The sequence below is a fragment of the Ricinus communis genome, chromosome 4 (assembly GCF_019578655.1).
Source record: "Ricinus communis isolate WT05 ecotype wild-type chromosome 4, ASM1957865v1, whole genome shotgun sequence".
NCBI lineage: Eukaryota > Viridiplantae > Streptophyta > Magnoliopsida > Malpighiales > Euphorbiaceae > Ricinus > Ricinus communis.
This window is the reverse complement of record NC_063259.1, coordinates 25414831-25437437: the sequence shown is the minus strand read 5'-3', so window position 1 is coordinate 25437437 and position 22607 is coordinate 25414831. Positions and strand designations below refer to the sequence as shown.

Below are 22607 nucleotides of genomic sequence, written 5' to 3'. Positions count from 1 at the left end.
TATATATTTTATTAGAAAGATAATAAGATTTATGTAGTACCTTTACTAATTATTATACTTATTCTAATTATTTTAAGAATATAATAATCTTATATTTAAATAAATAAAAATATCATATTCATTATTAGCATTATTTAAGATCATATTAATTCTTTTATAAATATTTATAAGTTAATATTTTTATAAATGTGTCATGTGTCATTTTCTCATTAGAAAATAATATAAAATGGCTTTATAAAATCTTACCACATAAAAACTCATAGGAAAACTTGGCATTTTTTATATATAACTTATAAATTTTATTTTTAACTCTTATTTTTTTATTTCTAAGAAAATAAAAAAATTTAATTCTCATATTTTATTTATTGATTTTTCTCTTTTTGCCATTTATTTTATTTTATTTACAAGCTAATATTATATCCTTCAACTCAATTTCATTATTTTTATTTGTTATTTTTTTTATGAACAAATAAATTTATCTTTATCCTTTTTAATTTTTTTTATGTTAAATTCAAATCAGTAGTTGCTCTATATAAAAAGAGTATTTTAAGAGGTATTTTTTTTTAAAATATATTTCTTTATTTTCTAAAATCATTTTTATACATTTTAATATATTTTTTAAAGTTTAATATCACATATTTTAAGATAGTTTGTTTTTCTTACATTACACTTTTTTTATTATTTGAAGATATTTCTTTTGATTTGGTGTGTCTTTTTTAATATATTATTTTTTATTTTTTCTCTTAATGCTTTAATTAAATTGGTTTATCCGTATTACTATCTCCTTCACTTTTAACTATATAAAATTAAATTTTTTAGACTTTTCTTAATTACTTTCAAATATTTTATTTTAAAAAATAATACTAAAGCAGAAACAGAAATTATCAAATATCAATATTTTCAATAATTTATAGAGCACTAATTATAATAAAATTTAGTAACTGATAATTTATGATATATAGTTATCTAATATTTTATTATATTTCAATAATATTTATATAGATAAATTATTAAAATTATTTAATTTTATTTTAATAATAATTTAACTCTGCCAGGAGCGCGGGAATTCGTCTAATTAATGCTTAAATGAAGACATGTTAGTATGTGTATTTGTATTCTTCCAGATAGTAGATCTAATTTATAAAAATAATTACTTTTTTGGGAACATAAAAGATGAGTAGGGGTTTCCTTCGAAAGAGTAAAGTTTCAAACACTTTATCAGTAATAATTCAAAAAAAAAAAAAAGTCATACTTGTCTGTAGGACACGAGAAAAGTTTCATGTATCTACTCTTTTCTCTCTTCTCCTCTACACTTGTGCCATGATCATGAAAACCAAAGGCATCATTCTTTTTCTCAAAAAGAGAATTCTTTAGTTGATTGTAGGTAATCGCTTTCATGTAAGTTAAAATGAAATCGGAGGTATATATACTATGATGAAAGACTTTGGACCTTCGGTATTTCGGAGACATGCTTCCCACTCAGCGTTGCACAGTTTCCAGAAGGTGCTTGCTGGCAATGGAGTCTTGAAAACCTAGTTGATTATCAGGTAATCTTTTCTTGCTTCCTCTCATCGACCCAGTTTAAAAGAATCATTTATCTTGCACACCCGGGTGATAAAAAATTGGATTTTTTTATTAGTTTTACTCCTTTCTTTTTTCTTTTTTCTATGTGATTGGTTGTTTAGGATTGTCTTTGGCTGTCTATAGATAAGAAAAAAATACTTAATTGAGCTGAAAAATACAATATTTTTTAATGTTCTTTTATTAAGTTGTTTGCAGATGGTAAAGTTTTTGTCCTTTTGAGAGAATCGTGAGTAAGAACTTCAGAGGAGATAAGCATTGAGCAAGTCTACAGGAAGAAATAAGACTTCTTTTTCTTTCCCTCTTCTTGTTCTGAAGAGAGTTGGTGGCTGCTGGAAATTAAGTTCATTGATGTTTGTAGCAGCATATAATTTGATGAGTACTTGAGTTCTTCTCAGAATCCTGAGGGTTTAAGGATAGAAATTCGGGTTTAGCCATTATTTTGGGGTTTAACCTTTATTTTGGAGATGGTCATGTTTGTGGAAAGAAAGTTGGTCTTGTTAATGCATAGAAATGAAAGGCCTGTTTCTTCAATAACTTACCTTCTAAATTGATACATTTGGAGCTAGAAAGATTTGAATTGTGTATAGGAGATCTTTGCTAAACCTTTCTTCTATTCAGAAAGTAACTTTAATTGCTTTACTTGGTTTTGTGTCCTACTCTTGTGACTCTGCTAAAATTTTAAATTGGATAAACCTTGTTTGTCTAATTTCCATCAATGTCTGAGAAAAGTAGGCTTTCTTCAAGGTTTCTTTTCTTCTTGATTCCCATTTCTATGTTTCTTTTCATCATTTTCTCTATGTCCCTTCTTCAACTTAGCAGTACTTCTTTCCTACCCAGTTCTGTTATCAAGCTTATTCTTGTTAATAGTACATCAATTTACTTGAAATCCAATGTCAAAAATGAACTTGGCAAATTTCCTTTCTTCTCTTCTAAGCCATCGCAAGATACTAGATCATCAATGAGAAGTGGAGGGGAGAATTGTTCAAATTTTGAAGTGGCTGCTTCTGGAAAGCACATAGGGAATACATGTAATCCAAATCAAGGTCTCTTAAAGGTCTATATGTATGACATGCCGCCTGAGTTTCACTTTGGGTTATTGGGTTGGAAAGGAAAAGCAAATCAAATATGGCCAAATGTTGATGACCTTGACCATATCCCACTATACCCTGGTGGGTTGAATTTACAGCACAGTATAGAGTACTGGCTGACCCTTGATCTTCTGGCATCAAACAGACCAAAGGTGGTCAGACCTTGTGGTGCAGTCAGAGTGGATAATTCCAGTCAAGCAGATATTATTTTTGTGCCATATTTCTCCTCTCTGAGTTACAACCGACATTCTAAGCTTCATGGTAAAGGGAAAGTTAGCATGAATAAAATGTTGCAGAATAGACTGGTAGAGTTTTTGATGGGTCAGGATGAATGGAAGCGATCTGGGGGAAGGGATCATTTGATTGTGGCCCACCATCCAAATAGCATGTTGGATGCTAGAAAAATGCTGGGCGCTGCCATGTTTGTGCTTGCAGATTTTGGGAGATACCCAGTCGAAATTGCAAATCTTAAAAAGGATGTAATTGCTCCTTACAAGCATGTTGTGAGGACCATTCCAAGTGGTGAATCAGCTCAATTTGAGGAGCGTCCCATATTAGTGTTTTTCCAAGGAGCAATATATAGAAAGGATGTAAGTTCTCTTCCTGTGAAGTGTTAAGATCCTTAGATGTATTTATATCCTAAAATTATGCATCTATTTTTAACAGACTTATGTATGCTATGAAAATGGAGTCTCATCACCAAAATGTCTAGGTTGATTGATAAAATGCATCACTGCTTAAATTATCACAATGCTTTTTTTCAAGTTGGTTTTTTGCTCTCTAAGTGATGCTGATAGGAGCTGTTCTGATTATTTTCCTCTATCGATATAATAATAGAATGGCACTTGTTTCTTATATTCTTTTAGGTCCTGTTATCATCTTAACATGATTATTCCTTGCACCAAAAGGTTGCAATTACTGACCTGGATGAAATACTTAGGTTATTCCTATATTCCCTTTGGCTCAAATATGAAGAGCTTCTTAACAGTACCAACCTTCAGACAGGCCAAAATTACATCCATATGTTCAACAAAAGAGGATAAGCATGCATTGTCTTCGTTCAAAATGGGATGATAGCCAATCTGATCAAGAAATTGAAAGATAGCCAATTCCAGTGATCAATAAATTTTTAATCCTAAGACTGCAGTCAAATGTTCATTATTGTACTACCCAACAGAGATGTAACAGTTGTTATAATATATATCTGCAATGCCAGTTAACTTTCTTTTTTTTCTTTTCTGTTCCTGTATTAGACCATTGCTTTTTTCTACTTCCCTTCCTTTCGTCAAATTACCTTGCATTTAATTTTAGAAAAAGTTTCGCTGCTTATATAGGGAAAGTCATATATATCTTACTACCAGCAATCTGATTTTCTGTTTGTTGTCACTTCCCTTTCAGGGAGGAATTATTCGCCAAGAATTATATTACCTTCTAAAAGATGAGAAAGATGTACATTTTACATTTGGAACTGTTCGAAAGAATGGAGTCAACAAAGCAGGCCAAGGGATGGCCTCATCTAAGTTCTGCCTGAATATTGCCGGTGATACCCCATCCTCAAATCGCCTCTTTGATGCCATTGTGAGTCACTGTGTTCCTGTGATAATTAGTGATGACATTGAGCTACCATTTGAAGATGTCTTAGACTACTCGGAATTCAGTGTATTTGTGCGCGCATCTGATGCTGTTAAAGAAGGGTACCTGCTGAACCTTCTTCAAAGTATTGATCGAGACAAGTGGACCATGATGTGGGAAAGACTAAAAGAAATTGCACCACATTTTGAATATCAGTATCCATCCCAGTCTGGTGATGCTGTGGATATGATCTGGCAGGCAGTATCACGTAAGCTATCTCCAGTGCAACTCACAATTCACAGGAGGAACAGATATAGCAGATTTGAAATTCAGTGATTAAATTGACAAACGACCATGGGAAAACTTGATTTTTCTATTTTTGGTCTTACATGCGCAGAGCCTGGTGGATCTTTTTTGCTGGGTGTGGTTTTTGGAGAAGATACAAGCTTAGGCTTTTGCAGAAGATCTGTAAGGGCATTTATTATCTATAGTTCTTTTTGACTCTTGTTTTTGCCGGTATATTTGCAGACAATATCTTTATCCCACATTAAATGGCAATCACCTTTATAGGATTCTGTTTACAGAGCACTTTTTTATGAGACTTACGAATTCATTTCTGGAAATTGCATCTAATTGTTTTGCAACCATTCTGAGAGAAAATACACATAATAAACACATTCTTTTAGCTGTTGAATGAGGATCTTTGTGAAAAAACATGCTCATATTCTCGCTGTCCATTACATATGTATTAATCTAGCCAAATCACAAGAGAAGAAACAGCACAAAAACTATAAACTGGTCGACAGAGTGTCTTGAACAGGTTATGCACCATGAGGTTCTTTAGCAAAGAGAGTAACAACCTAAGTAGCTAGAAGAAAAAATTGCAATGGTAAGTATATCATCGTAAAATACAACTAAGGCCAAGTATATCATCGTAAAATACAACTAAGGCCACATATAAAGTACATACTCTTGTGGAGAAAATTAAGAAAAAAAAAAACTATGTTTCGTGTAGGCGAGCCAGCATTATCATCTTTAATGTATTCAGCTATGGTGGATTAAGGACCTAAGTCTATACAATATAGAGATGATGCTGGCCAGTAACTGCTATTCTTCAGCTCACTCAAAAAAAAGAAGGAAAAAGAAGAAGAAGAATCTTTGACTAAAACAAATTTAAAAAATGTAGAAATCCAACAAACTCAAATCGTGAAGCTCCTCCCTTCGTCATATTTCTTTTTGGCATCAGTTATAGCGTCAAGCCATCACCTCCTTTGCTTGAAAAAACAACATTTTCCACTTGCCTATCAGCTTTAACCTGTCAACATCTGTTGTGGATAGGATCTGATCCTTTTCGAACCGTTCTTTTGTTAGATTGATTCGGATCAAACACCATTGAAGGCGCTGGCGCAGAACTTGTGAATGTCTGCAAATCGTCTAGCGCAACAGTGGTTAACATTCGCGAATTTTGAGCAACTGGTAATAGCTCCTGCTTCAATCTGAGGGCAAGATCAATGCTTGTCAGGCTAGAAACCTTCTCAGGTTGAAAAGATAAGTACCCAATACAAAGAAGAAGAAGAAACCCCCTGTGAACTAAAAAGCCCATGTTTGTAAGTGTCCTGCAAGAAACAAAGGAACGAAGGTAAAGATTCCTTGTTTTTGCAGCAATAATATGAGAAGTATGAACGGTGTGTCTCAGAACGAACTCTTCCTCTATATTCTAAGCCTTATGTCTATAGGAGTAAGCCTAGGATTTATCCTTTTATGGGATTTGGAATGCTAAAAGAACCATAAAGCAGCATACAAGGAGAGGGCCCAGAACATGTAGGGAAGGCTATCGATTCACCCCAATCATAAGCCTGTTATGAAAGCAAATACATATATAAGGTTGTTTTAGAAGACTCTGACAGGTTTGAACAAAAAGTTGCAGTTGGAACAATATCCTTGGGAAGATAAGTATCTTTTCATTTTAGTTTCCCCACATTTCCTTATCATTCGCCTTGCCCTTTTTTACCAAACCATGACCAAGGTATAGACTCTATTCAATTTAATTCTATAGCCGACTTGCCCTGTCATCCGACCATCCTGACATATCATTTTTGCTTTTACTAGCGCTGTTGGCTCATACTGCAGGCCAATCTAGCTCAAGCTGGGAGATTTGTTCTACATTATTTATGATTTCAGTCGATGAATCTAGCTCAAGCTGTGTAACATTATGTTTTTTATGAATAATTTAAAATATATATATATATATATAGTTATCATTCAATAAAACACGGTTGTTTTTGGATTAAAAAATGGTTATTTTATTTCGGTATATTTAAAAAGAAAAAAAGAGAACAACTAATAATAAAGCATGCAGTTGTCGGATTGTGTCTCCTGTATTTGTTGCATAGGAGCAGAATTGGAACGAGCCAAATTGGGTTATAGCAGCTAGAAGCAAGCCATGAGCCAGCTGCTGCTGCTACATGTTTACAGAATACTACAGTTCATATGTAGCAAGAAAGCCATTAAAAGTAGAGATGTTGATAGGGAAGAGAGAGAGGGAATAGCAACTTCTCCCCAAAAATTTTAAAAAAAAAAAAAAAAAAACAAGAACTTACTTTATGCTATAGCCAACTTTAGAATTCCAAGCTCTTCTCTCCATGCAAAAATTTTAAATAAGAATTATATATAAATATTAAAAGAAAAATAAGTCTTGATTCGTTGTGCTAATTGGGTTTTCCCTTTATGCTTTTCTTAATTAGCTCTCTATATCTTTGGATTGCCCAACCCTAAGCACTCTCTGTTCAAACTTCCAAAGAAAACACTCAATCAAGGTTCTTCATATTTGCCATTCTGAGGCTTTTTGTTCATGTTTCCCGTTTATCAATAAAGACCATATCTCTCTCCCTATATTAATCGAAAAGTGCAGATTCTTGTACATCGAGGACACTCATTTATATATTGACCATATAACACTCGTAAATTCATGATATCTACCCCTGCTTAATGTGAAGATTCTCCTACTTCCAAATATGTCGTCGTATTATAAAAGAATTGAATTTTTTTTTAATTTTTTTTATTATAAAAGAATTAAAAAAATTACTATAAAGATAATAAAATCAATTTGATATTAAGGCCTAAAATTATTAATCATATTCATGCTATAATTTTCTTAGTTTAGCATTATCTTTTAATTATTAGAATGGACAATGGCAAATATAAAAATCATAGAATTCTGTCGAATCACGAAGGGCGGAAAGATTATTAGAATCTAGTCATACCATTTTGTTATATTAACAGTTTTAAAGAACCGTTTATACTATGAGCATAGTATGCTGGTGGCCGGACAAATAATGTCATGTCAACAGGACTACAAATAAACCATGTTAATAGTATATTTAAGTTTAATTTGTTCAATTAAATAAGTTCAAATTTAAACTTAAAATTCACTAAATAAATTAAACCTTCGACCATGTATAATTATCTAAAATCCACGATCAAACCCTAAGAAATATATATTGAGAATAAATATTTTGGAAATCATTCAAAAAGAAAAGCTGATGAATTTAACAAAACATATTTAAATATATAAGATTTTAGTATAACCATGGGAAATGTGGATATAATTCTTCGATACTTAAATTTGAAAAGGAAAAACAGCGATAAACTGATAAACTTTACTTTATTATGAATTATATAGATCTAGTAATCGATTCGCTGATAAGCTAAACTGATCATTGCTCAGGGTTGGCAACCAAATTTAAAATTAGACAAGAATTTCCTCATTTATATATTTACTCGTATCTTTAGTGAGCCTTTAACAAGCCGAATCACTGAGCTATTCAGGAGTAACTAGATATAATGAGATGCAGAATTTGAAGTAACAAATGACGCGAGTGGAAAGTGAATACTTAAAACAGAAATGACATGCTAATCATATGGTCAATCAATAAAAATTAGGGAAGGGAGAATATGCTCATCTAAACAAGTAAACAAGAAGTTTAAAAAGTGGTATGTGGAGAAGTAGAAGGAAAAAAGAAAGAAAGCAAGAAAGAAAAAGAGAAGGAAAAAGGAAGATGATACAATCGTATTGCAAGTTATAGAAGACATGTAAGAAGCTTGCTTGCTCGGATGCTCCAATGACGGGCATTCTCCTTTTAGCACCACATCATTAAAGTTAAAGAAAAATGAAAAAAGAGCAAAGAAATGATGAATCAATGAGTAGTTGCTTTCCAAAATCACTCTTCGCTGTTACAATTTGAACGTTGAGTTGACACCCTCACTGCTCTTTTTCTTTCTATTATCTTTGTTCCTTGCCAATTCACTTGTTTTGAAGTTATTTTTGTGCACTTGCAATACAAAGACAGAAAAAAGCCTGGAATTTCATATGTTCCATTCGGATAGTACCAACGGATACGTCTCACCCTACTGTTCCATCTTTAGCCAAAATTAGGCAGAAAATCTCATCCTGCACTAACCTCATCCCAGTTTACTTGTTTGAATTATTGATTTTTAAGAAAAATAAAAAAGAATTACTGATGACCTTTCTGGGGATTAGTACTACTAAACATATATCTTGCAACCCTTTAATTAATTTTCGTACGTTAATAGCAAATTTTGTGGAAGAGACTAGAGGGTGACGGCAGCGTTTTCCTGAGTGGAAGCTATGTTGAGGACAGGACCCTTGCTTGTTTGGTGACCAAAATGACAGTGTTTTAGTAACTCTAAAACTTTAGAATTAAGAACATTTTTCATTTTGAATTCGCATGTTCTTTAAGGAGTACGTTTAATCAAAATCTCAATTATGTTCTTTAGTTCAAAAAGAAAAAAGAAAAAAAGAAAGAAAGTATGCAGCACATTACATTACCCTTACTAGAAATTTGGACAAGTTTTTAAGAAAAAATGATGATCACTGATAAAAATTAGAATATGATCATATAAAATCTTAAAATATATAAAAAGAAAAAACCGTGATATATTTTTATTAGTAAACCGAAAAGGCATAATTTTCATATCTCATTTTAACAAAGAAGATAGATTATCTATATATTTTCAGAAAAGGAACATCAGAGGATAGAATGGCGACCAAAACGGGACAGCCTTACATATATGTGAAGAGGAACCTATGCCAGGTTTTGAACCAATTTAAAATAGCCAGAAATTGGAGGATTGCTCTGAAACCAGTTCTCAATTGGGACCCTTTCACTTGTAAAAGCATCATCATACTCTCCCTATCCATAGACAAATTGGCGGGAGCCGGCCTCAATTGTGGGAGGCAAGTCATTTCTTCAAACTGACAAATGACAGTTGAAGCGTCCACTCTATCCCAAATTCGGATCAACAAAAATCCATATTTACCGAAACTATCGATCCACTGATCTATCTGCCAAATGACAAATGCATCTAAACAGAAAAAGAAAATAAATATAACAAGAAATCACCATACCTTATCGACTAAGATTGGCAATTAGAACATGGTAATAACATTTATACCATTAACACTCCCATACATCGATGGTAATTACCATGACAGTACAACATACAGACTAGTATATTACTTCAACAATGCTTGGATTAGAGAAAGGAACTGAAGGCCAGCCTTCTTATTGGCCACATGAGAAACCTGATAGTGTGTGTGCATGCGCGCCCGAGCTATATTGAATTAATAATACCTCTGCACTCAAACAATATCCGCTGGTTTCTGTATACAAGATGGACAGACAAATACATAGTAATGCATGCATGAAGAATCATGCAGACCGCCATTCACAACAAAACTTGAGAAGATCTTGATGATATGTTCATTGGAAGACTATAGCTCTCCCACTTACAAAGTTTCTCAAGCAACACAAATCCGGCTGTGTGATCAAAGATTTATGTACACACACGTCAGAAATAATGTGAAAATACGAGTTTTCAACATAAACCCAATTAGAGATACAAAGCACAAGTAAGATGATCACTCATGCTTCTGTACTAGCATCCCCATTCATTTCATCATTGAAGTGGCTCTTGCTGTGGAGTTGCAGCTTGGTGAGGATTCACTGCAAGTCCAGGTGCAATTGTGAATTGCAATCCCCGTCGTTGACCTGCCTGTAGCATGAATGCAACCTCAGTAGCTGCAAGTGCTGCTGCTTCCTGTTTCATACAATAGAGGAATACAAATAAATTAACCATGCAGTGTTAGAGAATAATAAAGTATATTAACACCTTAAAATCTCGCAAATATATATGCAAAACAATCTCATCGGCAAAGATTTTCTTTTACTTTTTCCTATTTGGCGAGAAGTGAAAAAATACACAGAAGAAATTATGAAATCAAGTACCAACCTGTCTTTGCCTTCGTCTCTGCAATATGCTGATGGCCCAGGCCATGATGTAACATGGGAGAAGAAATCCAGCAGCCCGTATCAGGAAAAGCTGCCAAGTACAAACAATAAAAATCTAGCATCTAAATATGTATGCATGCATGATGAAAATAGAAAGCTGACATCTGCTTACAGAGAAAAACGTAGAAGCATCTTCATCACTATCTCCAGTAAGAGACATAGCATGCCTCAGGAGCAGAAGAGCCATTAGCTGCCAAAATAGCGCAGATGGTAAAAAATACAAGGCGATTTAAAGTACGACCTCTATTTTTCTTATTCAGCAACAGAAAATGCACATAGCTAACTGTTTACAGAAACCAAAATAGAAGGAAACCTAACCACCCCAAATACAGTCATTATTCAGCAGAACGTGACAGATCTCTCCACACACCATCAGATTAACATGCGTCACATTGTGTTGGTATACATTCTTTAGACTAGTGTCATGAATAATAGGAGGTTCCAGTGAGATTAGCGTTCCCACGCAGTTTAAAAGCTAACATGATTTGAAGAGATTTACAGCTTACAATTAAAGCAGCAGAACGGCAAAATGCAGCTCCACTAGCACTGGAATCAGCATATTCATCATATTCAGCCTCCAAAAAATGACGCTCTGCTGCAGCCATAGCCAAAATTCGAGGATCGTGCAAATCCAAAGGAGTCCCAGCAATAGTCCAACCCTCACTGTGGAAAAAGAATCAGAAATGGAGATAAAGAACCATTCAAAAATAGTACATCATATCCATACTGCAGATAGCAACACCCTCAAGTCTCAAGTCTCAACAGTAATCCACAAGAAAATTCTAATGCCAATAACCACAAGTGAACATAATTTCTCCAAAATCCAAATAATTGAACTGAAAAACAATTAGTGCAAATACACTAAGTTTAGGGAGTAGCACACAGAAAAGGTATCCAACATATTGAAGTTAGATAAAGAAGGTACATATGTTAACATAATATATTAGTACCTACAAATAATTCAAAATCTAACAACAACAATCATCTGATAATAACATTAAATCAGGAGCCATGTGTATGTAAAAGTTACCTGATATCAATTGCTGTATCTTCTAATGGAAGAGGTGGTGAGGCAGTGTAATTAGGTTGGTAAGGCTGTTAACAGAAAGACACATTTCTATGGAAATTAGTGAATGAAAAACCCATAGCCAAAACAACATCATATTTACATGGAATAGTTTCATCTTAACTCTACTAACAATAGTGTATTTATCACATTCTCATCCATCATATAGGTCCTTGAGAATGTGTCGAAAGATGCATCATTTACTACAAATCCCACTTACTATAATTAAAACACACTAAACTATAAACAACATGACTCAACTATTAACTTGACGTTAAAGACCTTCGAAATCTCTAAAATACTTGTCTGAAGATTGGGCAATAATTTCAAGTCCTAGACAAAATTCTTGTACTGGTACAAAAATCAAGTTTGAGCAGGCCAGACTCTGAAGGAGATATAAATACCAAGATGAAGCTTGCATGCATAACACCTCATGTGTGTAAAATTGTTTCCTAAAAGATATAAAAGACTAACAATGTTTCTATCATAAGAAATGCAGCTAAACTACAGGAGCTGGTGTAGGTACATTCCCAATTAGTAAATATATAGAATTAGTATCTAGTACAATCTTGAAAACAAAAATGCACCGAACAGGGACCCAGTTATAATCATGCCAGTCAACAATGAAATACACCTCTTAATTATGAAAGGCAATAAGTTTTCTAAATTAATAATCCAGCGGATCACATAATCTAGAATTTTCTGTTAGCAGTTCCATACAGCGAAAAATAGATAAAGAACATAGTCTGCCTACTTGAGAGAATTGAAAGGATATCAGCAATTTCAAGAGCTTGAAAATATATCATGTAGGAATGAACCTTAATATAACCATCATCGACAAACATGATAATAGCAAAAACTATATATTACAAATGGTCAAATACAACACCTGATGACATATCTCACAGGTTATATCTCCTTTTTCGTTGCACCATCGCTGAACACATTTCCTGTGGGCAAACTGGAAAAGAAAAGCTTGTCAAAGCTGGTGATTAATCCATCAAGTAATAAGATTAAAGATGAAATGCATAGGTACTGAAAAAAACAGAAGTTCTCTAATCGTATAACCCATGAGAGAATATGTCAACCTTTTACCTAAAGTGTGCATATTTCATGCCCATAAAACTTGTTAGAGCACAGCAAAAACAAGAACTAATTAAATCTGAGAACATAAGCGTCTCTAAGCATGCATGTGCTAGATCTATTTGAAAATGACATTGAGATGGCAAAAATCAGAAAAAGGAATACTGGAGAAATGCTCCAAAATGGAACAGTGGCATTTTGCTTCACAGTGAGATTCAAAATATTATAGGTGAAGGGGACAGGAAAGAATAATCCATATAAATTCCATTATCTTAACCATAGAAAAGAAAAGGACATCATATCTACCTTCAAACTACCACTACAGGCACATGGTGCCTCCAAATTATTAATGCTATCCTCCTCCTGGCAAATGCGACATTCCATTGTTTGCAGAAGTGGTTCTTCTTCTTCAGATACACCATGTTCCCCCCCTCCCTCAACATCAATTACACAAGTGGGTAGATCAGCAGTATGGGAAGATGAACACTCCCCAGAAGATCCTGGCTCCTTAGCTTTTTCCATTGATTGCAAACTTTCAGGTGTTATGAGACGATCAGCACACAAAACTAGTTGATCACTCATTGGTATTTGATTAAAAATCCTGCTACACCACATCATAATAATTTTCTTATCAGAGTCCAAACGTCAAGCTAGTACATTCAAAATAAAATGCAATATGGCATGTAATAAAAGTGTTATAAAAAAAGTAAGTCCCAATGGTGCATTCTTTTCTAAGACAGAGAATCAGAGTTTAAGTGTTCTCATGCAAATTCTCACCAATAAAATACAGAATTATCATCTTTTAACCTGCACTAGATTATCAAGACTCAAGACCTCAGTTGTATGTGCTCTAGCTTTAATACTTGTCTCCAGTACAGTGCTTTTATGATTATCAAGGTCGTAGAGCGAATAATAGAAAGCGAAGTTCCATAATTCCATATATTTTTCTTTTCATAATCTCTATGTTTGAAGTATAAAGCCCATGTCCTTCATCCTCATAAAAACCTAACCCACTATGAGAAGAGCAACAAACCCAAATAAAACATGCAATTCTATTGTTCAGTAAGTTTCATCCACCTACTAAGATATTAAGAAAATACTATAAAGTCAAAACCAAAATCAATCCTAACAACAACAAACACATTAACCTGTGTAAAACACGTAGCTACATTCCATTCAATTAATCAAGTAGACACTTTTTTTTTCTCAGAAAAGTTTTAGACTTTCTCAAAGGAAACAGAACAAAAGCAGAAATAAATAAAAAAAAAACCCTTTCAATTCCTTTCTCCTATCAGATAAACTTCCTTCAATTCCTTTATCATCAGACAAACAAAACAAAATATTCCCATCACAATCTAACCCAAAACGAAAAACGTCAGATATTTCACACCCATTGAAATTTAATCATGAACCAAAAACCCTAAAAAATCAGGAATCAAAATCACAATAAAACAATAGAAAGCATACCATTACAGATTAAAAAAGAACAAGCGATCGAAATGTACCTGGAAATGTTAAACAAAGAAAAAAAGAAGAAGAAGAACGCGCTTTTGGGTAATGGGTATTGAGCTTTATGGAAGAAAAAGTCTAAGCTTTCTCTTTCTCTTTTCTCTCTCTTGTTATCGTCGTAGCTTTTGTTTTGATTTGAATGACAAAAATTTGTAGCTAATAACTTAATGTTATATATAAAATTAAAAGGGAAGGGAACGAAAGAGAGGGGAAATTGTCCGGTCCGGTTTAAACGAAGGTGTTTTAAATTTGGTTTTTGGGGTTAGGTTTTGGTAATGTTGGTTTAAAGCTAGGGGTCTAAGTCGCACTTATGTCTTGTAGTGAAAATTACAAGTCTTTGCAAATTTGAGTCGACACGTCATGGCTCCTGTCAGAGTCCCTTTTGGCGGGTTTTACCGAATTACCGCCAGTTAAAATAGATTGTAGGTCCGATAGGATTCTGCCACGTATTTTTTAAAGTCTCATCGTCGTGTGTCCCACCTGATTTAAAAGAAAACAATTGTTATTGAATCATTTCTACGGTGGAGGCGAACTAATGGATAAAGGAAAATGAGAGGTATACGTGGAAGCATACTAATGGATAAAAACAAAGTTAGCGGTAGACCTAATTGTAAATCATCTTTTGCTTTTATTCAGATGTAGTTTTTTCAGTCTGAGTTCATGAATTTCTTATATATTTTGATAAAAAAGAAAAAGAAAAGGAAATTCATGTTTTTTTAACTGTTAAAATCTAAATTTAATTAAAGTGAACTTAAAAGATAAAAATAGTAATTCAAATATTATTGAGGTTTCCATACATAATCATGTAATAAAAAATAGATACAATTTATTAACCGATAAAATATCATAAAATATTAAAAATGTAAAATTCTTCTTTTTATAAAAAAAAAAACAAAAACTTATGAAATTTTCATCGCAGGAATGAATTAAAACTTTCTATTTTTAGTCTAGAAATCTCTTATATTATTGAAAAAAGTTTATTATTTTTTGTTTGACTTATATATATTTTGATTTTCCAGTTTTTTCATTTTTTTGTTTGTTTGTGAATTTATCTTATTGGAAGTTTTTTAGCTGATGTGGCAGTTGTTTGCAATTGACATTTTGGCCTCTCAATATTGAGGGGTCCAATTCTTTAAATCCAATGAAACTATTCAATCCCCAACTTTGATTTAGTCCATTAGCAGCAAGCTTCCAACCAATTATTTTTAAATATGCCAAACATATTCTCTTTTTTTCTAGCTACCGGTCTTCTCTATTTTTCTTACTTTTTCTATAAAATATTTCAGGCCTACCATGTTTTAAATTTACAATTGTTCTTTTTATTTTGTTTTATTATAGTTTAGTAAATATAAATTATTCAGATTTTATTTTTATTAGTATTGTTCATATTTCATTTTAGATATTTTAATATTTTTTATTGTCTTTGATGTTATTTGTATGAAATTTAAATTTATTTATATTTTTATTCATATAATTTAAAATGAGAAAAATACATGAAAAGGACGGAATCAAATTATAAATTCTAAAATGATTTTTATATGAATTGTCGTTATTCAAATGAAATTAAATCTCTATATTAGATGTAATATTACTTTTAATAAATACTCAGCTCGAGATTTTTTCTTTTTAAAATCTATTTTCAGATTCATTTCAAGTTTATATCGAAGATTCATGATTCCTATTATAGTGCTGCCAACTATTTTGGTGTGAATTATGAATAAGTATCCTTGTGTAAAATGGGACCATCCACGATAATAAAGAAGAGTGGGGAGAGAATTGAAAGATATTTTTAAAGGAAGGAAGGGTGTTGAAGGGAGGAAAATTTCTTTTCATTTGATTATATAATAAATAATCATTTAAGGAATTGGAGAAAAATGTGTTAAATTTGTCTGTTTTCTTTTAAAATATAATTTTTTTTTTTATATTTATGTAAAATAAATAATTTGAGAGTAGCAAAAGGACAATGTATACTTAAAATAAAGACAAAAAAACCACCACTCACATAAAATAAATAAAATAAAAAATTTGAAAGTTAACTTGAGATTGACAAGATCCATAACCATAAAAACTAAATATATAGCTACCATGTAAAAGAAAAAAAAAGAGAGATAAATCTCATTATAAAATCAAGAAAAAAGAAAGTGAAAGTGTAAAAAAATTTATAGAAATGTCAAAAATCATATAAAAAGATTTTTTTTTATTATAAAGATAAAGAAATAAAAAGAATAATATGTATATTTTAATTCTTTTCATAAATTAATTATTTTCTTATATTCTGTAGTTAATTTAATATTCTTTAAAAGAAATAAAATAGAATCATATTTTTTTCTATGTTTTTCATTTTAAAGATTTAAAAAACCAAACATATGATATCTAATTTGCCACGTATTTTCTTTTCTTTAAATTACATATTGCTAGTTTCTTAACTTCTTTAAAATTACTAATGAGGTGAACCTCAAATATCTTCGTAGATTTACTAAATTCATAAATTTGTATTTAAAATTGTCAAATATATGGCTAATATTTTTACGTTCTATTTGATTATTTTGAGTTTTCTTCTTAGTTATTTAATTTTTTGATCAGTTTTCTAATTTAGAAAAGAATAAAATTGATGATTATAATGAAATATATTAAAATTAATGATTGTATAATGCGATTTAGTCAATAATTAAAAGCATATTAATCAAACAGGAGTTAATATAATTCCTAAATTTGCGCAATGATAATTTAGGTTGAAAAGTTACTTATTTAATTTCAATTATATTTATGGTGTAACGTCCACGTGATGAACTATGGCCTACACTAGACCATGTCATTAAGGGTGGCGCGTGCTACTTGGAAAGAGCAAATTGGAAAATCTCCACTATCCATTTGCTGATTCACGGGCGCCCACGGAAGCTATACTATAAGTCCTCAATTTTCTTACAAATATCGTCATGATTAAACTTACATACATAACTTTATTTTGACCATTAGGATTATAATTAGAGGAGGTAGGCAATTACTTAGATATTTGAATTGTATCTTTCATAAATGTTATAAAACATAAAATAATTATAAACATACTTGCAAAAATATTTAATCACAAAAATACTAAAAGATAGGATTTTATTTATAAAAATATTCTAATATAAAATTTTATTGAAAAAATATATATTTTTGTATTTAATATTTAGTACGAGGTGCATATATATTTTTAAATTATTTTTAAGCGTAATTAAATAAAAATTCATTTAAAAGATTTTAAATTTACATTTCTCCTTTAATTGAAAATTTAATACGGCATGTGAAATGCTGAAATGACAAGAAAGTGAATTATGTCTATGTTTTTTCATATCTAATTCCATATAATCTTTTTTAAAATCTTTTTTTTTGATTGGATGAATTGACTTCTTGATCTTGGTGAATTGTAATAAAAAAATTTTTTTTATTAATTTTCTCAATTATTTGTAAAAAGTCTCGATGTTTTTTAGAGATAAAGGCCAATCGAAAGGTCTGAGACGACCCAAAAGGCATTTAATCATGATAACCTTTTAGGCCTACTTGGGTATTGAACATTTACTGTAAAAATGAATTCCTTGCAATGGATAATTAATTGCAACTCTGGAAAAAAGAAACTTCCCCCGGTCTTCGGTTGAGGCGAGTGGAAGTCGAAACTCACATTATGACAGCCCAAAAACACAGTATAGATAGATCAGGTTTACCGAAACCGTATTTCTTCTTCATAGGCAAACACATTCTTATCAATGTGTGAATCCATAAATTTTATAAAATAGATTTAAACATTTTTTTAATCTAAAAGAAAATCATAATTTTAAAGTATTAAAATAAAATAAAAAAATAAAAGAAAACATATATGTTAAAGTCGAGAAAACGGAAATAAAGCATGTTACCTATTAAAGCAATTTTTATTCAAATAAAATGCATCTCTTCTTCAAATGAACTCATTATCGACAACTTAATAACATCCTATCTATGTCATCTTCAATATTATCCTTTTTTTTTTCTTTCTAGATCTTTAAATCAGTTTATATATGCCTTTAGTTTTAGACAAAGCATCACATTAAAGCATCACTACGACCACCATCTCTTCTGCCATTCACGTCGTCTCCGCCACCATCCTTATTTGTTTCTTCATCTCAAGCTTCAACGTAATCATCGAAGCACCCTACTTTCCGGCATCAAAGCACCACCACCATCGCCATCTCCTCTACCACTTGCCGCATCACTATCGACAGTCTCCACTATCATCACAGGCTTCAAATCATAAAATAAAATGAGTCCAAGCTTCGGTCAGAAGCTTTGATTTAGAAAAAAAAAAAGGGGATCACAAGCTTTAAATCAAATAGGTCTCTAGCTAAAATTTTTTGATTTTTTTTAAAACCCAAATTGCTTTGCTTGATTTTTTATATAAAGAAAGTTTCTTTTGATGAATAATGATTTTTCATATTTATATACACGGATATATGTACAAGATGTCATATATTCATGCAAGCTAATTGGTCAATAATAAAGCAAATTATTTTGCCATAGCAGTTAAAGACAATAAGGTTGTATGTGCTGCACAACAATGGACCTTATTTCAAGAAAGTTAGTTGCATAGTTGATTAAAAATAAAGAAAAAAATAAGAAAGAAAAAGAAACAGTGGATAAGAATAGGATGAGCTTATTCACTGATTGATTTTGGGTATATGTTGAGTTGAGTAGAGTTGGCGGTGATACTAGAGTGAGAGAGGAGATAGAGTGGTGGTGAGAGAGAAAAGAAAATAGAGGGTTTTTTTTGGTATGAAAAGGGGGCACAGTCCCAAGTAAAACGAAAATTAGACATGAGAAGTAAAATGGCTATTAGCGATGTCTAAGGAATCTCAGATTAAAAATGACAGTAGTTGAGCAGGAGGATTGTCCAGCATCTAAAAACTCGAATGAGAGTTCAAGGCAGAGGTAGTCCTGATACACATGAATTTGCCTCCTGAAACACATGAACGCAATATACAATGTCTCTGGACAGAAGACCATGAATTCTTTTAACAATTTCTTTGGCGAATTATGAGCTGTATTCCTCCTATAAATGTAGTCCACTGCTAAAGTAGGATCCATTTTAAGAGTGATATTTCTAAAACCAAGGTTCCAAGCAATGTCAAGACCACTAAGGGCCCCCAAAGCTCTGCGTCCAAAGGAGAGCAACTGCCAATTTTGAATGTAAAGCCCTTCAACCAGCAACCATTGGCATCACAAATGACACCCCCAGCAACAGCTCTATCGCCAAACTCAACACAAGCTCCATTAATGTTAAGTTTAACCGTACCAGTAGGGGGTTGCTAACGAGCTTTTAAACTATCAGAATTTCTTGCTTGGATTCAAAGAGAACCATAGCTTACTTGAGCTCGACAGATCTCATCACATCTCTGCTGAATTTTCTACAGAGGATCATTGGTAAGATGAAAAAGATTATCAAACACAAATTGGTTTCTCCAAAACCAAAGCTGCCAAGTAACTACTCCAAACACAAGGTACCAGCTATATTTATTCTGGATGATATGACTCTTGTTTTTTAAATTTCTATCAATCCAATCTTTCAGAGGAAGGGAATTAAAGCAGTTCCACATTTCCATAGGAATGACAAGTCTCCAAATTTGTTGCACAAAAGGGCAGTCCCGAACTGCATGAACAGTTGGTTCCTTAATGGTGCCACATCGCGAACAAGAGTTGGAGGAAACCACCTTTCTCTTGAAGCATAAGTCAGCAGCGGGCAGCCTATTTTGCGCCATGAGCAATAAGAATGCTCTTATTCGTCGGGGACCCTTCCATTTCCAAATGTTACTCTAGAGGGGATTATCATTCAAATGCATGTCGCCATGGAGTAGGTCATGAGCTGAGCTGACGGAAAACATCAGAGACTTTGAGAAGTTCCATATAACAAGATCTCCATCATTGTTGCACGAAGGGGGGAGAACTGCATCTAGCCTTAAACAAACGAAGGAAGGTAACAACGAATGAAAGCAACTCTAATTCCAGTTTCTATTAGAAAAACAAAAAAAGAAATTGGTTTAAACTTGACATCACCTGGAATTTCTTGAGTGGCATAAGCAAGCAATGGACCAAACCCTCCAAGCCAATCGTCAATCCAAAAACGAGCCTGTTGCCCATTCCCAATGCTCCAAGAAAGTCCGTGCATGACATGAGGCCAAGAATGACATATACCCCGCTAAATGTTAGAGCAACCTGGTTTAGGATTAGGGAGACATCAGGGATATGACTTTTTGTTGTACTTGTTCAGGAGGACTCGAACCCAAAGTGCATTAGGCTTCGAGATTAAATTCCACCCTAGTTTCATGAGCAAGACATGGTTAATCTCCATAGCTTTACGAAGGCCTAGACTGCCCTTAGATTTCGGGGCACAGATCTTCTCCCAGCTTAGGAGATGCATCTTTCTTTTATCCGTCGTAGAGTCCCAGACAAAGTCTTACACAATCCTATCACTAGCCTGACAAGAAAATATAGGAAATTTAGCTGTTAGCATAGGATAAATAGGAATTGCTTGCAACACAAATTTAGCCAAGGTAATTCTACCAGCAAAGAAAGCTTTTTTATTTTCCATCCAAAGAGTTTATTTTTAATTTTGTCCACAACACTTTTAAAGCGTCCTTACCAACCCTATCGTGAAAGACCATAGCTCCAAGATATTTGCCCAAGTCTTGGATTTTAGAAAAATTCAAGGTGTGACAGATATCATTGGGAATAGACCCATCCGAATTCTAAGAGAAGAAGATGCGGGTTTTACTGTTGCTAACCCGCTGACCCGAGGCTATGCAGAACTTATGCAACACTTTCTCAATTACTTGAGCTTGAGCAACTGATGCTTCACCAAATAAAAGCAAGTCGTCAGCAAAGAAAAAGTGCGAGATGGGAGGGCCACCTTTGCTTAATGTGATGGGCTTCCAATTATCGTTGGCAACTTCGAGATTAATCAAGTGAGAGAGGCGCTCCATACATAAAATGAACAAATAAGGGAACTGTGGGTCACCTTGACAAATCCTCCTGCTAGGAAAAAACGTTCTAGTTAGTTCGCCATTCCAAATAACACGCATACTAGAAGAACTAACACAAGACATAATCCTATCTGTTAGACTATTAGGGAATCCAAGCAAATTAAGAGTTTGTTCGATAAAGCTCGATTTAAGGTGATCATAAACCTTCTCAAGGTCCCTTTGATAACCATACCTCCTTGTTTCTATTTCCATTTTTTGAAGGAATGAACATTCTCTTACTAAATGACAATATTATTCGTGATCTGACGCCCAAGAACAGAGCTGCTTTGAGTCTCGCTAATAATATTGTTAATAAGCGGCTTAATTCGATTGACAATGAGCTTGGTAATGGCCTTATAAGCCACATTACATAGGCTAATGGGGTGCATCCGAGACAAGTCTTTTGGATTAGAAACTTTTATAATAGGAACGATTAAAGTTTCATTCACTTTAGGATCAAGCTCTCCCAAGTTAAAGAACTCCTGAACCAAATTAAAGATCAAACTCCTGACTATATCCCATTGAAACTGAAAGAAAATCGACTACAGACCATCCGGGCCAAGGGCCTTATAGGGGCCCATAGCAAAAATAGCCTTCCTGACTTCTTCCAAAGTGATAGCATCCTGAAGACCTGTACATGTAGTAAAGTCTATCCCTCTAAAATCATTATGCAAAGGAGTATCGTCATTCATAAACCCATCATTCGAGTAGAGAATACGATAATAATTGATTACTTCTCTCATGATAACCTCCTGATCTTTAATCCAGTCCTTAGAGGTAGAAAAAATAGCTTCAATCTTGTTTCTTTTCCTCCAAATAATAGTAAAAGCATGAAAGTAGCTTGTATTGCGGTCATCAAGTAAGAGCCATTTCTGCCTAGCTTTTTGAAACTAAAGGATCTCTTCCTGCATAAGAACCTTATTAAGCTACTTGGAAATGCGCTCCCGAAGCTGAGTATGATGCCAAGAATATTGTTGATCTAGCAACCTGTCCACACCCTCCATTCTAGACATGAACTTTCTTTTTCTAATAAAAATGTTGCCAAAAACATCTTTATTCCATTGATTAAGCTTAGGAACAAAGTCCTTAATTGATCGATTAAGACTCATACTTTCATTCCAATTTTGGATAATAAAATCTTCAAAGTTCGAGGGAGTCAACCAAGCCGCTTTCAAGCGGAAAGACCGATTAGGAAAGGTGGGAGGTCTCGAGCCAACAATCTTCAAAATAACAGGGCAGTGATCCAACTTGATCCTTGGAAGGTGAAACAAGTTAGCCTCTTGGAAGCGAGTTCGCCAATTAATAG

The 22607-nt window shown here is 33.0% G+C and overlaps 2 protein-coding genes and 1 long non-coding RNA gene across 6 annotated transcripts; 1 reads left to right on the top strand and 2 right to left on the bottom strand.

Moving 5' to 3' along the window:
* Window positions 1-1075: 1075 nt before the first annotated feature.
* On the top strand, window positions 1076-4825 carry LOC8263433 (probable arabinosyltransferase ARAD1). 3 transcript variants are annotated; one of them, XM_002514714.4, is made up of 4 exons: window positions 1076-1547; window positions 1780-3262; window positions 4071-4512; window positions 4642-4825. In XM_002514714.4, the coding sequence occupies exons 2-4, from the start codon at window positions 2300-2302 to the stop codon at window positions 4743-4745; spliced, it is 1509 nt and encodes a 502-aa protein (XP_002514760.3). In that variant the 5' UTR covers window positions 1076-1547; window positions 1780-2299; the 3' UTR covers window positions 4746-4825. The 3 variants fall into 3 exon arrangements, with proteins under 3 accessions (XP_002514760.3, XP_015572093.2, XP_015572094.2); XM_015716607.3 differs by having other exon boundaries at window positions 1770-3262; XM_015716608.3 differs by having other exon boundaries at window positions 1089-1547; window positions 4071-4825.
* A 4828-nt stretch (window positions 4826-9653) lies between these two features.
* On the bottom strand, window positions 9654-14436 carry LOC8263431. Of its 2 annotated transcripts, none has more exons than XM_002514712.4 (8): window positions 14270-14436; window positions 13071-13365; window positions 12571-12642; window positions 11646-11710; window positions 11122-11278; window positions 10728-10805; window positions 10557-10646; window positions 9654-10364 (listed from the first exon to the last, which is right to left on the bottom strand). In XM_002514712.4, the coding sequence occupies exons 2-8, from the start codon at window positions 13344-13346 to the stop codon at window positions 10224-10226; spliced, it is 879 nt and encodes a 292-aa protein (XP_002514758.1). In that variant the 5' UTR covers window positions 13347-13365; window positions 14270-14436; the 3' UTR covers window positions 9654-10223. The 2 variants fall into 2 exon arrangements, with proteins under 2 accessions (XP_002514758.1, XP_015572078.1); XM_015716592.2 differs by having other exon boundaries at window positions 13071-13368; window positions 14270-14427.
* Window positions 14437-18772: 4336 nt separating this feature from the next.
* On the bottom strand, window positions 18773-21316 carry LOC125369723. The gene is made up of 2 exons (XR_007215408.1): window positions 20923-21316; window positions 18773-20757 (listed from the first exon to the last, which is right to left on the bottom strand). It is a non-coding gene; the product is annotated as an uncharacterized LOC125369723 (long non-coding RNA).
* Between the last annotated feature and the right edge of the window lie 1291 nt (window positions 21317-22607).